Source organism: Punica granatum, chromosome 4 (assembly GCF_007655135.1).
Source record: "Punica granatum isolate Tunisia-2019 chromosome 4, ASM765513v2, whole genome shotgun sequence".
Lineage (NCBI taxonomy): Eukaryota > Viridiplantae > Streptophyta > Magnoliopsida > Myrtales > Lythraceae > Punica > Punica granatum.
Genome location: NC_045130.1, coordinates 1,137,775 through 1,153,160, shown reverse-complemented (window position 1 = coordinate 1,153,160; position 15,386 = coordinate 1,137,775). Strand labels below are relative to the sequence as shown.

At 38.0% G+C, this 15,386-nt stretch overlaps 3 protein-coding genes across 6 annotated transcripts; 2 read left to right on the top strand and 1 right to left on the bottom strand.

Annotated features, from left to right (window-relative positions):
• Nucleotides 1-95: 95 nt before the first annotated feature.
• LOC116205240 (protein WVD2-like 3) lies at nt 96-2,329 on the bottom strand. 2 transcript variants are annotated; one of them, XM_031537769.1, is made up of 6 exons: nt 2,258-2,329; nt 1,409-1,784; nt 1,172-1,265; nt 920-967; nt 598-720; nt 96-499 (listed from the first exon to the last, which is right to left on the bottom strand). In XM_031537769.1, the coding sequence occupies exons 1-6, from the start codon at nt 2,292-2,294 to the stop codon at nt 293-295; spliced, it is 885 nt and encodes a 294-aa protein (XP_031393629.1). In that variant the 5' UTR covers nt 2,295-2,329; the 3' UTR covers nt 96-292. The 2 variants fall into 2 exon arrangements, with proteins under 2 accessions (XP_031393629.1, XP_031393628.1); XM_031537768.1 differs by lacking the exon at nt 2,258-2,329 and having other exon boundaries at nt 1,409-1,881.
• LOC116205241 lies at nt 377-3,057 on the top strand. Of its 3 annotated transcripts, none has more exons than XR_004156482.1 (5): nt 377-516; nt 609-743; nt 1,884-1,964; nt 2,103-2,513; nt 2,660-2,937. XR_004156482.1 is itself a non-coding variant. In XM_031537770.1 (5 exons), exons 2-5 carry the CDS (start codon nt 1,904-1,906, stop codon nt 3,008-3,010), a joined length of 762 nt encoding a protein of 253 aa, XP_031393630.1. In that variant the 5' UTR covers nt 617-743; nt 1,884-1,903; the 3' UTR covers nt 3,011-3,057. The 3 variants fall into 3 exon arrangements, 1 of the variants encoding a protein (XP_031393630.1); XR_004156481.1 differs by having other exon boundaries at nt 1,725-1,964; XM_031537770.1 differs by lacking the exon at nt 377-516 and having other exon boundaries at nt 617-743; nt 1,884-2,017; nt 2,103-2,324; nt 2,439-2,513; nt 2,660-3,057.
• Nucleotides 3,058-10,242: 7,185 nt separating this feature from the next.
• Nucleotides 10,243-12,170, top strand: LOC116205239 (inositol-tetrakisphosphate 1-kinase 1). Its single transcript, XM_031537766.1, has one exon. It carries the CDS (start codon nt 10,447-10,449, stop codon nt 11,557-11,559), a length of 1,113 nt encoding a protein of 370 aa, XP_031393626.1. The 5' UTR covers nt 10,243-10,446; the 3' UTR covers nt 11,560-12,170.
• Nucleotides 12,171-15,386: the final 3,216 nt, after the last annotated feature.

The window sequence follows — 15,386 nt, the reverse complement described above, 5'->3', positions numbered from 1 at the left end:
AAGGAAGCCTACAAACTAGCAGATTAATGTCGATGAGATGTAGTTTTTGTGTATCTCATAAGCAAACATACAAAGTTCATCGTACCTTGTCGACAAAAACAACGAAAGATATAGTTCAATGGGACTGTAAAATTATCCGGACTACATAGCCACTAGAGTACTGCTCTTAGCACATAGAAAACGCATCACACAAAAGACACGGGCATATTTCTGAGGACATGATCTCACGAAACACAGACTCTGGATGAAACAGAGAATCCATATAGGAATACACAAATTAATTACGACGTCATCACGCAGTAGCGGCAATCATTTTTGCCGTCTCTTTGGATGGATTCAGTGCCTTCTGTGTGCTTCTGAGCATCCTGTTTATGGTCTCCTTCGCCCTGTTGCCTATTGCCCTTGAAGCCGAAACTTTCTTCTGTTTGTCTTCCACGGTTTTGTTAGCTTTGCTTGGTTGGCTTAATGAAGGAGACTTGGACGCGGTCATCTTCGGTTCCTGTTATTCCACTTAAGGTGAGCGAACTTAACTTTTTCCCCCAGCTGTTGGAATAGTTGAAGGCGGCAAATGACTGATGGCATGAAACTGAAAATTACCCTTTTCGTAGTGAGTTTCGAGGTGGCTGAGTCGTTCTTGTGGTAGAAGCTTGGCAAAGGCAATGCTTTGAATGTGGAGCTCTTCCCAAGTGCTCCAGTACTCGCTCCCTCGGTTACATTCTTCTGCATCGATATGTATGCTTAAGGTCAGTTTAATGTTCTCAAACAAAAGTCTTCCCCCGACGAGACACCGATAATCGGGGAATGATATTATTGGATCGAATATGGAATAATACTTTTTCGCACTATGATTAAATCCACCAGACGGTTTATTCTGTACGGATGTACATACATATCAGTGATGGGGAAATTATCCATGTACCTTGATAGGCTTGACCAAAGTGTGCTTTCGATCCTCTCCCTTGATCATCTGATTAGTGAATCCAAACCAAAGAAACAGAAACTTACTAGATTATATGCACTTGAATTATAAAGGCTGGGAAACTACTGTAATTTTATCATCGAGTTATTTTGAAGTCAATAAATCCTCATCAGTCGATCCTTTCCCGGTACTTAGTGAAACCTGTCATTGGTGGATATCACGGAATTTCCTGAGTCTCAAATGGAAACTCACCCCATTACTCTTGTCAGAGAGTTTGTTGCTCGAAACTTTAGGTGCTGCGCTTCTTTTGGCAATGGAACCAGCAGAAGTGGATGATAATTGAGCCCTGAATCATTAAAAGACGAACTCGGTCAAGGCGTAAATCACTTCAGTAATCATCTATTTGAGATACGATGGTCATCACTTATGTTGATTCGAGGGAAAAGAAAATGCCAGACAAGATGAAAGTTATCAAAGATCTAAGCTCACTTGTTTAAACTGACTGATTTGGATAATTTCCGCTGCTGCATTTCGTTGAAATCCAGAGAACCCCGTCTTTCCCTTGTCAGCGATCTCTTTTCCTCATTAAACGAAAAGTCGACCGATGCCCTTCTTTCCCGCGACATTCTTTTCTCCGTAGCCAAAAGAAACGGACGAGGAATGGTGTGATTTGTTGCTTTACATGGATTCTGTTTGGAAGCTTCCTTCGGTTTCTTCACTGAATCCTTCAGCTTGTCTCCAGCATTTACTTCTTCGCCAGAAGTTTTCTTCGCAATCTCAGTTTCGGTCTCTTTCATTTCCGCAGGTTGGTGCTTCTCCTGAAGGAGGGGTGAAACCTCAACAGCTTCTGCCTTTCCTTCCATATCTGCATAGGATTTGAAGAAGGAGAATTTATAAGAACTCCGGATATATGCAAACATCATCTTTTTCAGTTTTTCCTTTCAATTGATTAGCTATCTGCCAGGGACTCTGCGGGACACATAAATGAAAGAGGAACTGCTATCGATTGGACTAGCTAGCTATAGCACAATATTCAGTGTTGAAGGTAGGGAGAACTTTCGACTTCAGGCGAGATTCGATGTCAGATTCCAAGAAGCAGTCAGGGACCTTTCATTTTTCTCTCTCAATTATAAGGTGAGAAATATTCTATCAGTGTTTCTAAAACAACATGATTTTTTTGCAGCATTATCCATCTAGAAGCTTGAGTTCCAAGAAAAGGCAACCACTGAAAGAGACAGCTAATCTCAACACCCCAACTTTGCTGAGACTAGAAAACTCTCGTTGGTATACAATCGGCGAGATAGAAAAGCAGGAGACTAAAGTTAAGCAGCAGGATACCTTGCGGCTCTCCGTTGATCATGTTTCCGGGTTCCATGTTGTTCTTCACTGCTTGTTAAGTGACCAAGTAAGTGGGATAACAAATAAATATACCAGTTCTTCAGATTCCGGTCAACTTGTTAAATAATATAGTATTGGTCCAACAACTGATCACTGATTAATTTACTCGACCAATTACGAGATTTGGTATCCCAAAATTGCTGCAAATGGAAGCAGGGGAAGAAAACTCACCAAATCAAGCATTCAAAACAACCAGGTTTAGTGTTTTGACTCTTTGTCAGTAGTTGATGTCTTATGGTACATACCTCAAATTAATTTTGTTTGGAAAGCCGGCAAGGACTAACCTATCACAGTTTTCGTCCTCTGGAGGTCTTGCTTTACGATATTTTTTGTGCAATGCAGGAGATCGAGATCCGGACACGGGATCTCCTGAAATGTCTTGATTACATATGGATGTATGCGAATTGGTTTACCGATACCATATGGTACCCAGACCAGAACTATATCATGGCCAAAAAGGCCGAAGCAGAAGAACCCGGTTGTTCCGCCTCAGTTCTTTGCCTTGTTCCCACACCGGGGCTAGCACTCAGCACGGTTGGGTTTGATCTTGTACTATTGACAATGTTGTGCATAAGGAAACCTGAACATAACGGAATTCAGTTTTTCTTTTTTTCAGCCCATTCCCTTTTGACGGACAAATTCTTGCACGATCTCACAGTCTTACCTCAAAATAATGTAGCAAGGAAAAACTAATAGAATTCTTGCATTTAGAAACAATTATGACAATCGCCATATGATTAACACCCAATTTACAAATTTACTTTATTTTCATTGGTTATTCGTCCTTACGCATACCTTTTTTTTGACTGCCCATGAATTGCGTGTAACCGGCCCAGGTCGTATAGCTGAAACTGCCCGTAACATTATTGCTAGGAGGCCGAAATTTTAAATCCAACAGCCCAACCAAGACATAGCACAAAAGGCAAACAGTAACTGTGGGCCCTTATAGTGATCCACTTCACAACTTCTGACTGGATTGAACTTTGAAGGATGGCCGCACAGAATGAAGGAAAATGTAGAATTTCTATGGTACGTTTGTTTTAAAGTAAAATTTTAAAATTAAATTTTGATTTAAAACAAAAAAAGTGGTATAAATGATTATATATGAAATTCACCTTTTGATTTTGTATGAGTTATTTTGTTTTATTATGAGTAAAATTAAATTAAAGTGTGATTTTAAAATTAGACTTTAAATTCAAACAAGCCTCTAAAGTCTAATGTAACATATATGTTCATGTCTTGTACTAATAATGTTGTCTTCTTTCAACGCTTTACTACGTAAACTTCGCTTCTTCATTTTTTTTTTTTGGAAATATAAGACGGAAAAACTTATAACGTTACTTATATACAGTTTCAGGAATTCATCCGATCTCAGTTTGTTGCTCCTCTGCTTTCTGTATTTAGTCATACTCGAATTATTATATGGTTACAGAATTCAAGATCCATACTTCATCATCTCATAAAAGAGAGAAGAATCTAACGGGACGGAAAGTCGCTTTGCTGTCTTGTCTCTTTACAACCAGACTTGGTGGGGGTTAGGAGATATTCTTGGTGTGGCGGCCAAATTACATAAATCAAGCACGAGTTTGTCATGCCAATTAATTATAAGCAGTGGCACTGTCACTGTCATAGTAAAGGCTGATCCCACAAACCAGCCACGAACATTACATGAGAAAGAGATCCCTCCAAGTCCACCCACTCAATTTGGAGGACAACCAACATGCGCAGTCGATTGGTCTGCACATGCAATAATAACCTTATAAATACACGGACACCCAACAACTTACTCTGGTCGTTGTTTTCCCTATAATGATAAGCAATACTATTGATTTTGGCCTTCTCCTTTAGTACACTGATTGTGCATGTCCAAACAAATCAAATGTCACGATCCGTAGGACCTTCCGATCAAATTGGTAGTAGGGTTTGGTCGACGAAGGAATAACACTCTCCTCCGAATCCCTCCCCTAAAGCATGCCTTATCTTTCTATGACCCATAAAGTGATAAATGGATAGAATCCGAATAGGGGAAGATGGAAGAATAAAGAGGTGATCAAATGGTATGGAGATTGGTTCTTGATTGGCTAGCTTTTATCCTTATTGATCCAGGCACAGATTCTCCATAGAATCAATACCGCCCATTCGATATATATACATATATATATATATATATATATAGAGAGAGAGAGAGAGAGAGAGAGAGAGAGAGAGAGTCTAGATTCCCTCAAAATATCATGAGGTAGACAGGACGGAAAAATATGGTCCCAAAGGGAGACTTCTGGTACGAAGATGATCGCACGTAAGTCAGAGTTAAATTTTCAAGTTCTAATAAGCTTTTTATGGAATATGATAACTCTTCTAGGAGCTGAGTACGAATATGTAATATGCGTGATGCTACCACGGTTGGCTGCAAGAAAAACAACCATAATGATTGTTTCATTTTCATTCGTTAGATCGTATTAGAGTTGATCGAAACCGTGCACGTATCCAAATTCTTTTTACCTGAATATTCACCCCTCAATTTGTGACTTTCAATATTTTCGACTATCCATCTTCTCGTCGACGACCGGGCACGCCTGTGAACGGCTCGAATCATGTTCGATATTAAACCAGACAAAATCTACCGATTCAATCAAATAAATAACAATTTAATTTATTAAAAAAATAAAAAAAATATATATAAATTTTAACAAATTTTGATATTTTCATACGTTCTCATTCCCCATTTCAATCGACAAAATCAAATCAACCCATCAATTCCTAAAATTCAATAAGGAATTCAATCCGGATTTCAGGGATTGAATTTTAGGGATTTATGGTAGAATTGAACAGTGAAAGCAGGCCCTAATTTTGCTGTTGTATAATTTGCTCATGGAACAAAGGTTCTTGCTGAAGGTTTTCTGGCAAAATTCTTTACCTCCACCTTTGTGCTTTGTATCCACCAAGGTTTGTTCCACCCCTCGTAGTTCTTTTCCTCTCCTTTGTGCTTTGTATCCACTAAGCATGGGACGATCATTGTTGATTTCATGAGCTGGGATGATATTAGTCTCGTAATGCAATCTAGATTTCAGGGATTGAATTGTTGATTGATAATCCGGTATCGGATTGAATTGTCAATTGAATTTCGGAGATTGGTGGGTTGATTCAATTTTGTTGGTTGAAATAAGGGATGTGGACATATGAATATATCAATTTTTTTTTATAATTTTCTTTTCTTTTCTTTTTTAATAAATTAAATTGTTATTTATTTGATTAAATCAGTAGATTTTGTCCGGTTTAATATCAAACAGGATTTGTGCTGTTCACGGGCGTGACCGCGCATCGTCAAAAAGATGCATAGTCGAAAATTTTGAAAGTCAAAGATTTAGAGGTGAATATTCAGGTAAAAAAATTTTGGACACGTGTACAGCCCTGATCAAACATAATATGATCTAACGGCTGAAAAGAAAATAATCACGGTGATTATTTTTCGCAACCAATGGTGGTAAAATCTTCCTATGTAATATAGCATTCCAGCAAAAAAGAAAAAGAAAAGAAGGGATATGTAATATTAGCAATGGGGGGGATGGATATGCATCCTTTTTTTTTTTTTCCACAAGTGACCATAACAGCTACTTTCTTCTTTTCTCGGCCAACCATGTACTTTGAAGGAGATTCACTCCAACTTCAAAACAAAAAAAGGAATTTTTCAGGGAACTCATGTACGGACTAATTTGCTTGCAAGTAATTGGATCTTTCTTGGGACATCCACTATTACTGTTCTTCTCCTGAGGGCATCGTTCAATTCCTCGGCGGCGATATTCCCTACCTCGTTCTTATATAATTTACTTTTCATGTACGGTCGCATTATCATTAAAAAATAAAAAAAGAGTTATCCCTCTCATTTTTTTCTTAGAATTTTAATAAAAGATATTCTTTTATATATCAACTGAAAAAGACATTTCATGGGGCCGTTTCCAATAAAAAATAAAAAAAACATTTTATCCTCCTACAAGATTGGAAAATTTTTGCTATGACTTATATATATGTATTATATATAATGAATGGCTTTGTGTATTAACAAAGTTTAATGTCATTTTGATTGGTTAGCAGAATTGATTATTGATTTTTAAAAAGAGTATCAGATGGATTTTACGAGTTCCTGTTGTTGCTTAACCCCTCTTGTAGCTTAGCATTACACTTACATACAAAGTCTCACTTGTAAATCATATGATAGCTAGATTATAATAATTAAAATGCAATTGGACGAGTCGCATCATTAGGTGGACCATGCTATACCATATAAACTACGAGGCTCACAATAGACAATAATTATATTTTTGAGCGAATTTGTACTACAATAGTATATAAGCTCACACTTGGAATTAAGGGATTTTTTTTTTGATTATTAGTACTCGGTGCCTGTTTATTTTTCTTTTCTTCTCCATTTATTAAATGGGTGGATCTCTTTTGTAATGAAAAAAGAGCAATAAGAATTAATATATATATATATATATATATTATTTATTTATACCATTACAAAATGAGAAGAAAGCTTTTGTCTCACTCTCAAGTTACCGAAATCTACACATTTTTCGATTATAAGGTGTCCGTAGATTTAATACAATAAAATAAAAATTTTAATTACTAACAAAGGGCACGGGTAGTAGGGCCAACAATTTTTGACACGACAAGAATATGGATGCGACATGAAATTAAATGAGATTGGATTGAGGCTAAATATGTTTAGTGTCTAAACCGAACAAACTCGTTTAGACAGGAAAAATATCCGTGTTCAAATGCGTTTAACCCGTTTAAACATGACAATACCCCGTTTATCTTATTTACCGAGTTAATGAACTTGTTAGACATATTGTATGAATAGTGTCATATCGTGTAGATAATAATATGTACGTTAAGATAATAATATCACATTGTGTAGGAAAGTACACTACACGTTTACGCTTAATTAAGCATGTTAGACGTATCGTGCCCGTTTCAACCTGTATTAAATGCGTATTGTTCGTATTTGAAAATATTGATCCGTTTATTAAACGTATTGTGTTCGGGTTGAGAACTTTCTGACACTAACACATTTAAACACGACACGACACGACACATATTGTCATCCCTAACGAGTTGTCTCACCAATGATCAATTTTGAAATCTCTTGATTACCAGGTAATTGTACATGTTGTTTTCATTACCAAAATCTATACATTATAGAGCGAGAGGACCTTTTTTTTTTCCCTCACTTCGTGTTTTCTTAAATGCCCATAAGACACGTGTTTCAATTTATAAAAGTCACTGAATCAAGACATAATTGTAAATTTAACAACATTATTAGCGTAGTTTTCCTCTTTTTCTCTCCCACCCTCTTTTCTTTCACTCTCCCAAATTCAACTTCCAAAACATTTTTACTTCCCAAAAAAAAAGAAAGAAAGAAAAATTACTATTCATCATAAGGTATTACGTAATTATTGATTTTTATGGCAAAACAATCGAAATAGATTTTTTATAGCTGATTAACAGGATTCAGTCAATCAATCTCGTGTGTAGCACAAATATTCATATATATTGCATGTATATATAAACAAAGTACTAATCCCGGTGTTACATTCCCGTTTCGTTTTCAGGTTCTCTCTATGAAAAAATTGTAATTATCAAGAATCTTTACCAGAGAACCTAACATAGCGATTAGTAACGAAATTAAGCTTGATTTAATTTGATTTGAGGAGATGAAGAGAAAAGTAGTTATGAAAGGTATATGAGAGAATTTGAAGAAAAAGATAAAAAAGTAATGTTTGTGTTGTTGAATTGAAAAAAAAATGTTGAATAGTTGAGATAATTTAATATTAAAAATTAATTTAAATAGTAGATAAAAGAATAATTATTGTATTGTTGAATTGAAAAAAAAAGTAAAGTGAAATTAAATTAATTACACTAAACCTAACATAAACGGCTTTGGCGTAAATAAACGAATTATTAATTGAAAATATTTGATTATGGTATGTATTTGGGGGGGGGGGGGGGTGGGCCCAAGAGACGTTGTTAGATTGGACCATCCGATCTGAGGTCCGTCTAGTAAGTCAAAAAGGTCCCTCAGGCCGCGTTGACGTTTGACCATCATCACTTCACTTGCCTGTTATCTTGAATCAAATCACAGCCGTCCAATTGTTTATCCACACGCGTTATCTTTCATTGTGCGGCGCGAATCCGCACATCGTCCCATGGAATATGCCACGTGTGAACCAACCCAGTCCCTGTCCCCCCCACTCTACATTCCACAGCTAACCCAGGTTCCCAAGGATCATCCCGTGCCCCTCCACTCCACTCGAAGCACATACGACTCCCATGGAATATCCCACGTGTGCAACACCTCTCTTTTTCTTTTTTTTTAAGGGAAACTCTGTTGATATAAAAAGAAGCGAGAAAACTATCAAATTGATTCTCGAAATATCATCAGATTGATCTTTCAAAGATTTTTATCCTTAATATAGTTCTTTAAATATCATATCGTCATCAATTTGATCCTTCAACGAGTTTTGCCTTCAATATGATCATTCAAAGATCATATTGCCATCAATTTAATCATTCGTTAAAAAAAGTTAAAATTGCTTAATTTTGTCGAATAATTTCCATAAAAAATAAAAATAGAAATAGAAAAAAAAATTTAGACAGAAGGAAAAGTTGTTCTCTCTCGCACTCTCTTTATAATACTCAGTTTGTATATGTTCATGTTGGAAATGTACGTGTCCACTTCATTTTTTTGTTCTTCTTCTCAATATCAATAGGAAAGATGAAGATGAATGGAGATAGAGGTGGAGATGGAGAGTATCAGACGATTGACAAAATCACGGCGCATGTGTTGAAATGAGAAATATTACCAAATTTTTATTTTAGCATATAATTTTAATTTTTTTTTAATTTTATATAGAAATTATTTAACGGATGATTAATTTGATGGAGGAATGATTTTCGAATGACCATATTGATGGCAAAAATCTTTGAAGGACCAAATTGATGACAAGAAGATCTTTGAAGGACTATATTGATGATAATATGATATTTGAATGACCACATTTATAGTTTTCGCCAAAGAAGCAATATAATTCTTACATGGGCTAAGAAATTTTTCAATAATTTTAGCTCGTCATGTTTCGTGATAAAATAATAATATAAATTTGGCAAATGAAATAATTGATCATTTATTAAGTGAGTAGTCAATCATAATTTTGTATAACGAAATAATTCGATTGAAATTTTCTCGTCGCGTCAATTTTCAGAAGTAACCATTTAAGATTTGTCTTTTTTCTTCTTTTTTTCTCAAAAAGATTTTCTCATTTATAATCACTACAAATAAAATTATAAGATAGAAAACTATTAGACCAATGTTCCTTCTAGCAAAATAACACGAAAAATATTTAAGAGAATGTAGTACAGTAGCGCAAATCCTTACCTAGTAATCAAGATATTCTAATTCGATACTCGTAGTTGGATTATTCATATCTTTTTTATTAACGGTTAAGATTTTTATTTCATTGTATTGAAATTACGGACCTCTTTTGTAACAAAAAAAATAACAAGAAAAATTTAAATAAAAACATCAAAAGAGATGCGCATGAAGAGAATTGCAGTTAACTAGACAATATCATGATAACCGCACCGTGATCCATCTACATGGACTCCCGATCAAAGTCGAGGAGTGCCATCCCTCGATCGACAAATTCTTCTATTACTCAAACGTGGGCACTGTAAGTAAACATCTACTTAAAATTGAAAGTAAACATATATGGAGTTTTTTTTTATGAATATATTTTTTTTCCTGGGAAGATAATTGTTTTTTTATATGAATATAAACATAGATGGAGCTGACATTTATACGTGAGAAGTAGGGGATAATTACCCATCTAACCCTCGTCGAAGCGATATATACTCCCCTTCTCCTTCTCTGTTGCCTTCTCTCCGTTTTCTCTCTCTCCCTATTTTCTGCAACTTTCGATTTCTTCGAAGCGAGGACCTGAAAATGAGAAGCTAACGACGAAACCCTCGCTCTCTTGCCATTTCGATCTTTTAACCCTTTTTGTGTCGTTTTCATATGAAATTTCCTGTAGCATTCGCTAGCTCTGCTCCGACAATCCTTTCCATCTCTAATGGCGGACAGGAGGTATAGTATAGGCTACGCCCTCTTACCGAAGAAGCAGCAGAGTTTCATTCAGGACTCTCTCGTCGCCGTCGCCTGCACCCGCGGGATCGATCTTGTAAAGATCGACCAGGAAAGGCCCCTCGTCGATCAGGGTCCCTTCGATTGCGTGCTCCACAAACTGTACGGCGGGGATTGGAGGCGCCAGCTCGAGGATTTCAGGGCCCGAAACCCTGGTGCTGTGATTGTGGACGCCCCCGACGCGATTGAGCGCCTCCACAATCGGATTTCTATGCTCCAGGTGGTCTCGGAGCTCAAGATCGAGAGCCAAACCGAGTCCTTCGGCATTCCCAACCAAATCGTGATCTACGACAAGGAGACTCTCTTTGATGAGCACGCCTGGGCAAGCTTAAAGTTCCCCGTGATTGCTAAGCCTCTAGTCGCCGATGGAAGCGCCAAATCTCACAAAATGGCGCTGATTTTCAACCACGACGGCCTCAACAAGCTCAAGCCTCCGATTGTTCTGCAGGAGTTCGTTAATCACGGCGGAGTTATCTTCAAAGTCTACGTAGTGGGCCAGCACGTGAAATGTGTGAAGCGGAAGTCTCTGCCTGACGTTTCAGAGGAGAAATTAGGCTCACTGGAGGGCTCCTTATCATTCTCTCAAGTCTCAAATTTGGCAACAAACGAGAGAAATGATGATAAGTATTACAAGCTGATGCATTTGGAGGACACCGAGATGCCTCCTCAGAGCTTGATAACAGACATTGCGAGGGGATTGAGGAAGGCGATGAAGTTAAACTTGTTTAACTTCGACGTGATCAGGGACTCGAGGGTTGGGACTCGGTACTTGATCATCGATATCAATTACTTCCCCGGGTATGCCAAGATGCCGTCTTATGAGACAGTCTTGACTGACTTTTTCTGCGATATCGTCCACAGTAGGGAGAAAGGGGAAGTAGACGGGCCCAATTGCTTAGAGAAAGATGATAGCTCTGACAAGAGTGGATTCGATGTACGGCCCGTTCATAGTTGCGATCAAGCAGTGAGGAAACTGGTGAGCAATATTGCAGATGGGGATGATGGGGCTCTGCCTGTTTCTCCACATTCGAGTCTCGCTTAGTGTATTGAGAACCGATGAGCAAGCAAAGCACTGCCCATTAGTTCCGACAAGAAGTAGGTTCTTTCTCGACATTTTAGTTTCCCGTTTCAAATGACAAGATGACATGAGGTTTGTGTTGGTCGTGTAAATTCTGCCCATCTGGAGATGATCCTGCAGTTTTAGGAAAAGCTAAGTGTACTTTGAGATTTGAGAGTTTCTGCCTCAGAAATTCCTCTTAGTTTTTTTTTTTTTTTTTTCATTCCTTTTGTTTTCCTTTAGCAGAATTAGACTTTCCCATTTGATCAATGATATTTCAATTGCAGTTCCTTAAATCTTGTGTGAGCTGTTCTCTTTTAATGAATTTGCTCTTCCAGCTTGAACTTTGTCATCCATGTACCAACTTGATGGTTGATGCTCTAACTTAGCATTATCCACTGTAAATACATGCAAGCAATAAATTGCAGGCAATGCTGCTTAGCTGTTGCTCTGACGGGGTACCACTACCAGGATGCAGCGTAGTGGTGTTTACGGGGAAGAATCTATCAGCTATTCACATCAGTAGTTCAGCTGTCCAAGTATAAGATCATTTGGGATTTCGGACATGAAAAACGTGCAGATATTCACATTAAGTATTTTTTAAGAGTTCTGCTCTCCGAAATTTTCATATCTTTCCGCAGGTGCCTACTTGCTGCATTAACTTTGAATAACTTACGAAGTGGGTCGAATGCCAACGTGAAATGCAAAGATGTTTGTTGTTTTCCTGTAAGAACTTGAAGTACAGAATGAGATGTTAACCACATGCTCGTGCTGTGTCTGACCATTTTTTTGATTTGTCTCTTGCTCTAGTCATTGGGTGTAAAAAGGAGGAAGTGTTCTATTCTTGTAACAAATGACAGTGGTATGTTTCAGGGGTTTGGCATCAAGCACAGCGCAATAATGAAGTAGTGAAAACTAGCATATGTAGTGATGAGTAAATTAATCATCCAAATGGCACTGTCAGTATTCTTCTATGGCAGGGGAAGCTTATGACTATATCTTAGAAATTATGGCATAATGCACCTATGGCTATCTCTGGAACATGAGGCTGATCTTGATTCCCTGGATTTACCTGCCTTTTGAATTGATATTTGATGCTCGTGCCTTTTGCTTAACAGATGATGCTTACTGTTGGTATATGTAGGATAATGTATACCTCACGGGAATCATTTGTAGATGCTTCTGGTTCTAATAAGAAATAATTTCAGTCATGATTTTTCTTTTAGGACTGATTCTTTTAGCAGTATCTTGTCGTCGTCGTCATTTGCAGTCCTAGAATTACTCTTTTGACAACTTTGAATATTAAGTAGGTTGTAGTTATATGCGGTTCCATGACCTATTTCTTCCTAGTAATTAGAAGTTCTGGTTTTTGGACCACATTTGCCACTACTTGCCTGGATATTCTTCTGATTTCTTCTGCCATTATGTTCGGTCAAGTAAAATTTTAACTCGTGCTCCAGGATGACCCATTTCAATCCCTATAACTCGTAATTACTCATGGACTACTAATTGAGTTGCGGTAGCATCATCTCTTCTTCTGTGGTTATAGATCTTCTAGGATCGGGATATCCTTTTTGAACCTCATCTCAAACTTCTTTTGTTTGAGCGATGTAGGAGTATTTTTATAACGGCAAGCTTTTCGAGCAATCGTTTATTATTTGCTTGGTTGCGGCTAATAGGGCTCTCTACTCGAATAGGAGAAATGGATCAGTCCTTGTCTGTCCATGTTGATGGTCCACAAGATAATGGATTTTAGTGGTGTCTCCAATGGCGAAAGAATATCCTGATGCCTTTCACACTTTAGTACTCAATTGAGATGCTACGGGAAAACGCACAAGGGTTTGTTTTTCTGGAACCACTTTCTGCCACAAACAAGAAATTGGTTTATTAAAGTGAACCAATTGAGGTTCAAGAGCAGAATTCTGAGAGCTTTCGAGCAGTTGAGAGTGGGTGCGAATGGGAAGATGTTGGTGATGAACTGCAGTGCAGGGTACGTTTTGAGATCAAGTGAGTACACTATTCTGTGGCAGTCGCATATATTCCAGCAATGTTTTCTTGGGGGAAATCAATGTTGAAGTTGATGTGGTTATGGGAAATGAGGTAAGGTTTTGTATACAGGGACAGATATGGAAAGACTGAAGGTGTGCTTGGATACTCGGGTGGTTGTATGCTTGAAGATTTAGATCTTTTCCTTTAATGCTATAATGTAAGCAGCTGGGGGGAGGATGGGTAAGGAGGTGTTCTGTATGTTATGGGGCAAGCAGCTGAGCTGTCTTTTCTTTTCCATTGCAAAACATTGTACAGCAGCTCGAACCGTCTGTCTGATGTGCTGGCATTCGGAATGGAGATAGAAGTATCTCGCTCGTCATTGAATGAAAAAATATATCGGCATCCCAAATCCTTCGGTTCTTCTCTTTTGATATTTCTGTGTTCTATATGCCCTTTCGGTCTGATAATATGTGAACAATATTGAGTTAGTTTTCCCTTTCGGTCCATCATAGTCGACAGATTGGCTCCAAAATCAAGCAACTAAGGTCTGTCTATGTCGGGTGGAGATACCAATGTTGTTGCAAAAACAACTTGCTAGGACACCATGTTTTTGTTCGGTTAGATGGACCTGTGGGTACATCTGCCCAAGACCCAAAATCATATGGAGAAGCCAACGGTTTGCAGGGTTATTATAATGGATCATTACCATTGATACGGTACTGTTCGTGATCTTTCCCGAGTGCAAGTGATGTGAAAAATATCCGACCACATTACAGCGTGGCCTGGTTCATTGGGTCGCAGCTGGGTCTGTAGTTTCCCTAACGGTGAAGCTGACTCGATTTCAGATGTCGAGTACCGAACATCTACGTTAGTAATGTAAACCGCCGAATTGCGCAGGCAGACCCTTTAGTTTATGAAGTCCGTCCGCAATTAACAGACGCCATGCGACGACATGAAATTAAATAAGATCACTGAGAGAGCGGAACAGGAATGAGTCGACAGGAAAAACTATCATTCAACTGGCAGATTATATTATAGAATTACATAGGAAGTATTATACATTGTTGCAAAAATCAATCTTAAGGCCAGATAAGATCAACAGAGATTCTTGGCTCCAGTATATCTTCCACCACAGCAGTCTCTGCTTCCTCCGCATCATTTCCCTCGACACACCTTGCCATCCTGGCCCCGGACGACCAGCTGTTCGAAGAAGAAGAACAAGAAGCAGAAAGGGGAGATGATGATGGTGGTGGCGGTGGCGGAAAGGGCTGAGACGAGAGGAAAGCAAGACTGGAGCTGTGAGGTTGAAGAAGCTCGGAGAGCAACAGAACAAGAGAGGCCATAATAACTAATGAAACAAAAACAACCGAAGGGCTTTTCTACTGGGATGTGGAGCTCTGATGCAACACAACGCTGACGCAGGACAGAGGAAAGTAGAGGACAGGAACATGACATGCAGCTGTTGTGTCGATAGAATTGCTTTGCTTTATATACATAATAGGGAAAATTGACGTGCAAGGAGAAGAACAGAAGTAGCCCACCGATTTTGCAGTTACCTGTCGCTTTGGTTTTCTCTCCGCCCCTTTATTTTATTTTAATTAATTAATTAATTAATGCTTTGTTTATCTCCAGCCGTTGATTTTCATCTGTCGGGAGGAAAGGTTTCCCTACCACAGTCAGTTTCACAATCACAGGAACTCCGGCCTTGTTCATCAGTTTATATTTATACCACCGGCCAGCTGCGACCATTTATTTCCATTATTAAATTATACCTTTAGAAATTTATATATATATATATATATATATATTAATTTTTTTTTGAA

Bases quoted from the DNA above. Each gene is read 5' to 3' on its own strand.
- LOC116205240 (XM_031537768.1), bottom strand. From the start codon at position 1,842: ATGATGTTTGCATATATCCGGAGTTCTTATAAATTCTCCTTCTTCAAA. The intron at 1,266-1,408 runs GTGAGCTTAGAT...TTAATGATTCAG, and splicing joins AAATCAGTCAGTTTAAACAA to GGCTCAATTATCATCCACTT. The intron at 968-1,171 runs GTGAGTTTCCAT...TTCACTAATCAG, and splicing joins TCTCTGACAAGAGTAATGGG to ATGATCAAGGGAGAGGATCG.
- LOC116205241 (XM_031537770.1), top strand. From the start codon at position 1,904: ATGAAAGAGGAACTGCTATCGATTGGACTAGCTAGCTATAGCACAATA. The intron at 2,018-2,102 runs GTCAGGGACCTT...ATTTTTTTGCAG, and splicing joins ATGTCAGATTCCAAGAAGCA to CATTATCCATCTAGAAGCTT. The intron at 2,325-2,438 runs GTAAGTGGGATA...ACCAATTACGAG, and splicing joins ACTGCTTGTTAAGTGACCAA to ATTTGGTATCCCAAAATTGC.
- LOC116205239 (XM_031537766.1), top strand. From the start codon at position 10,447: ATGGCGGACAGGAGGTATAGTATAGGCTACGCCCTCTTACCGAAGAAG.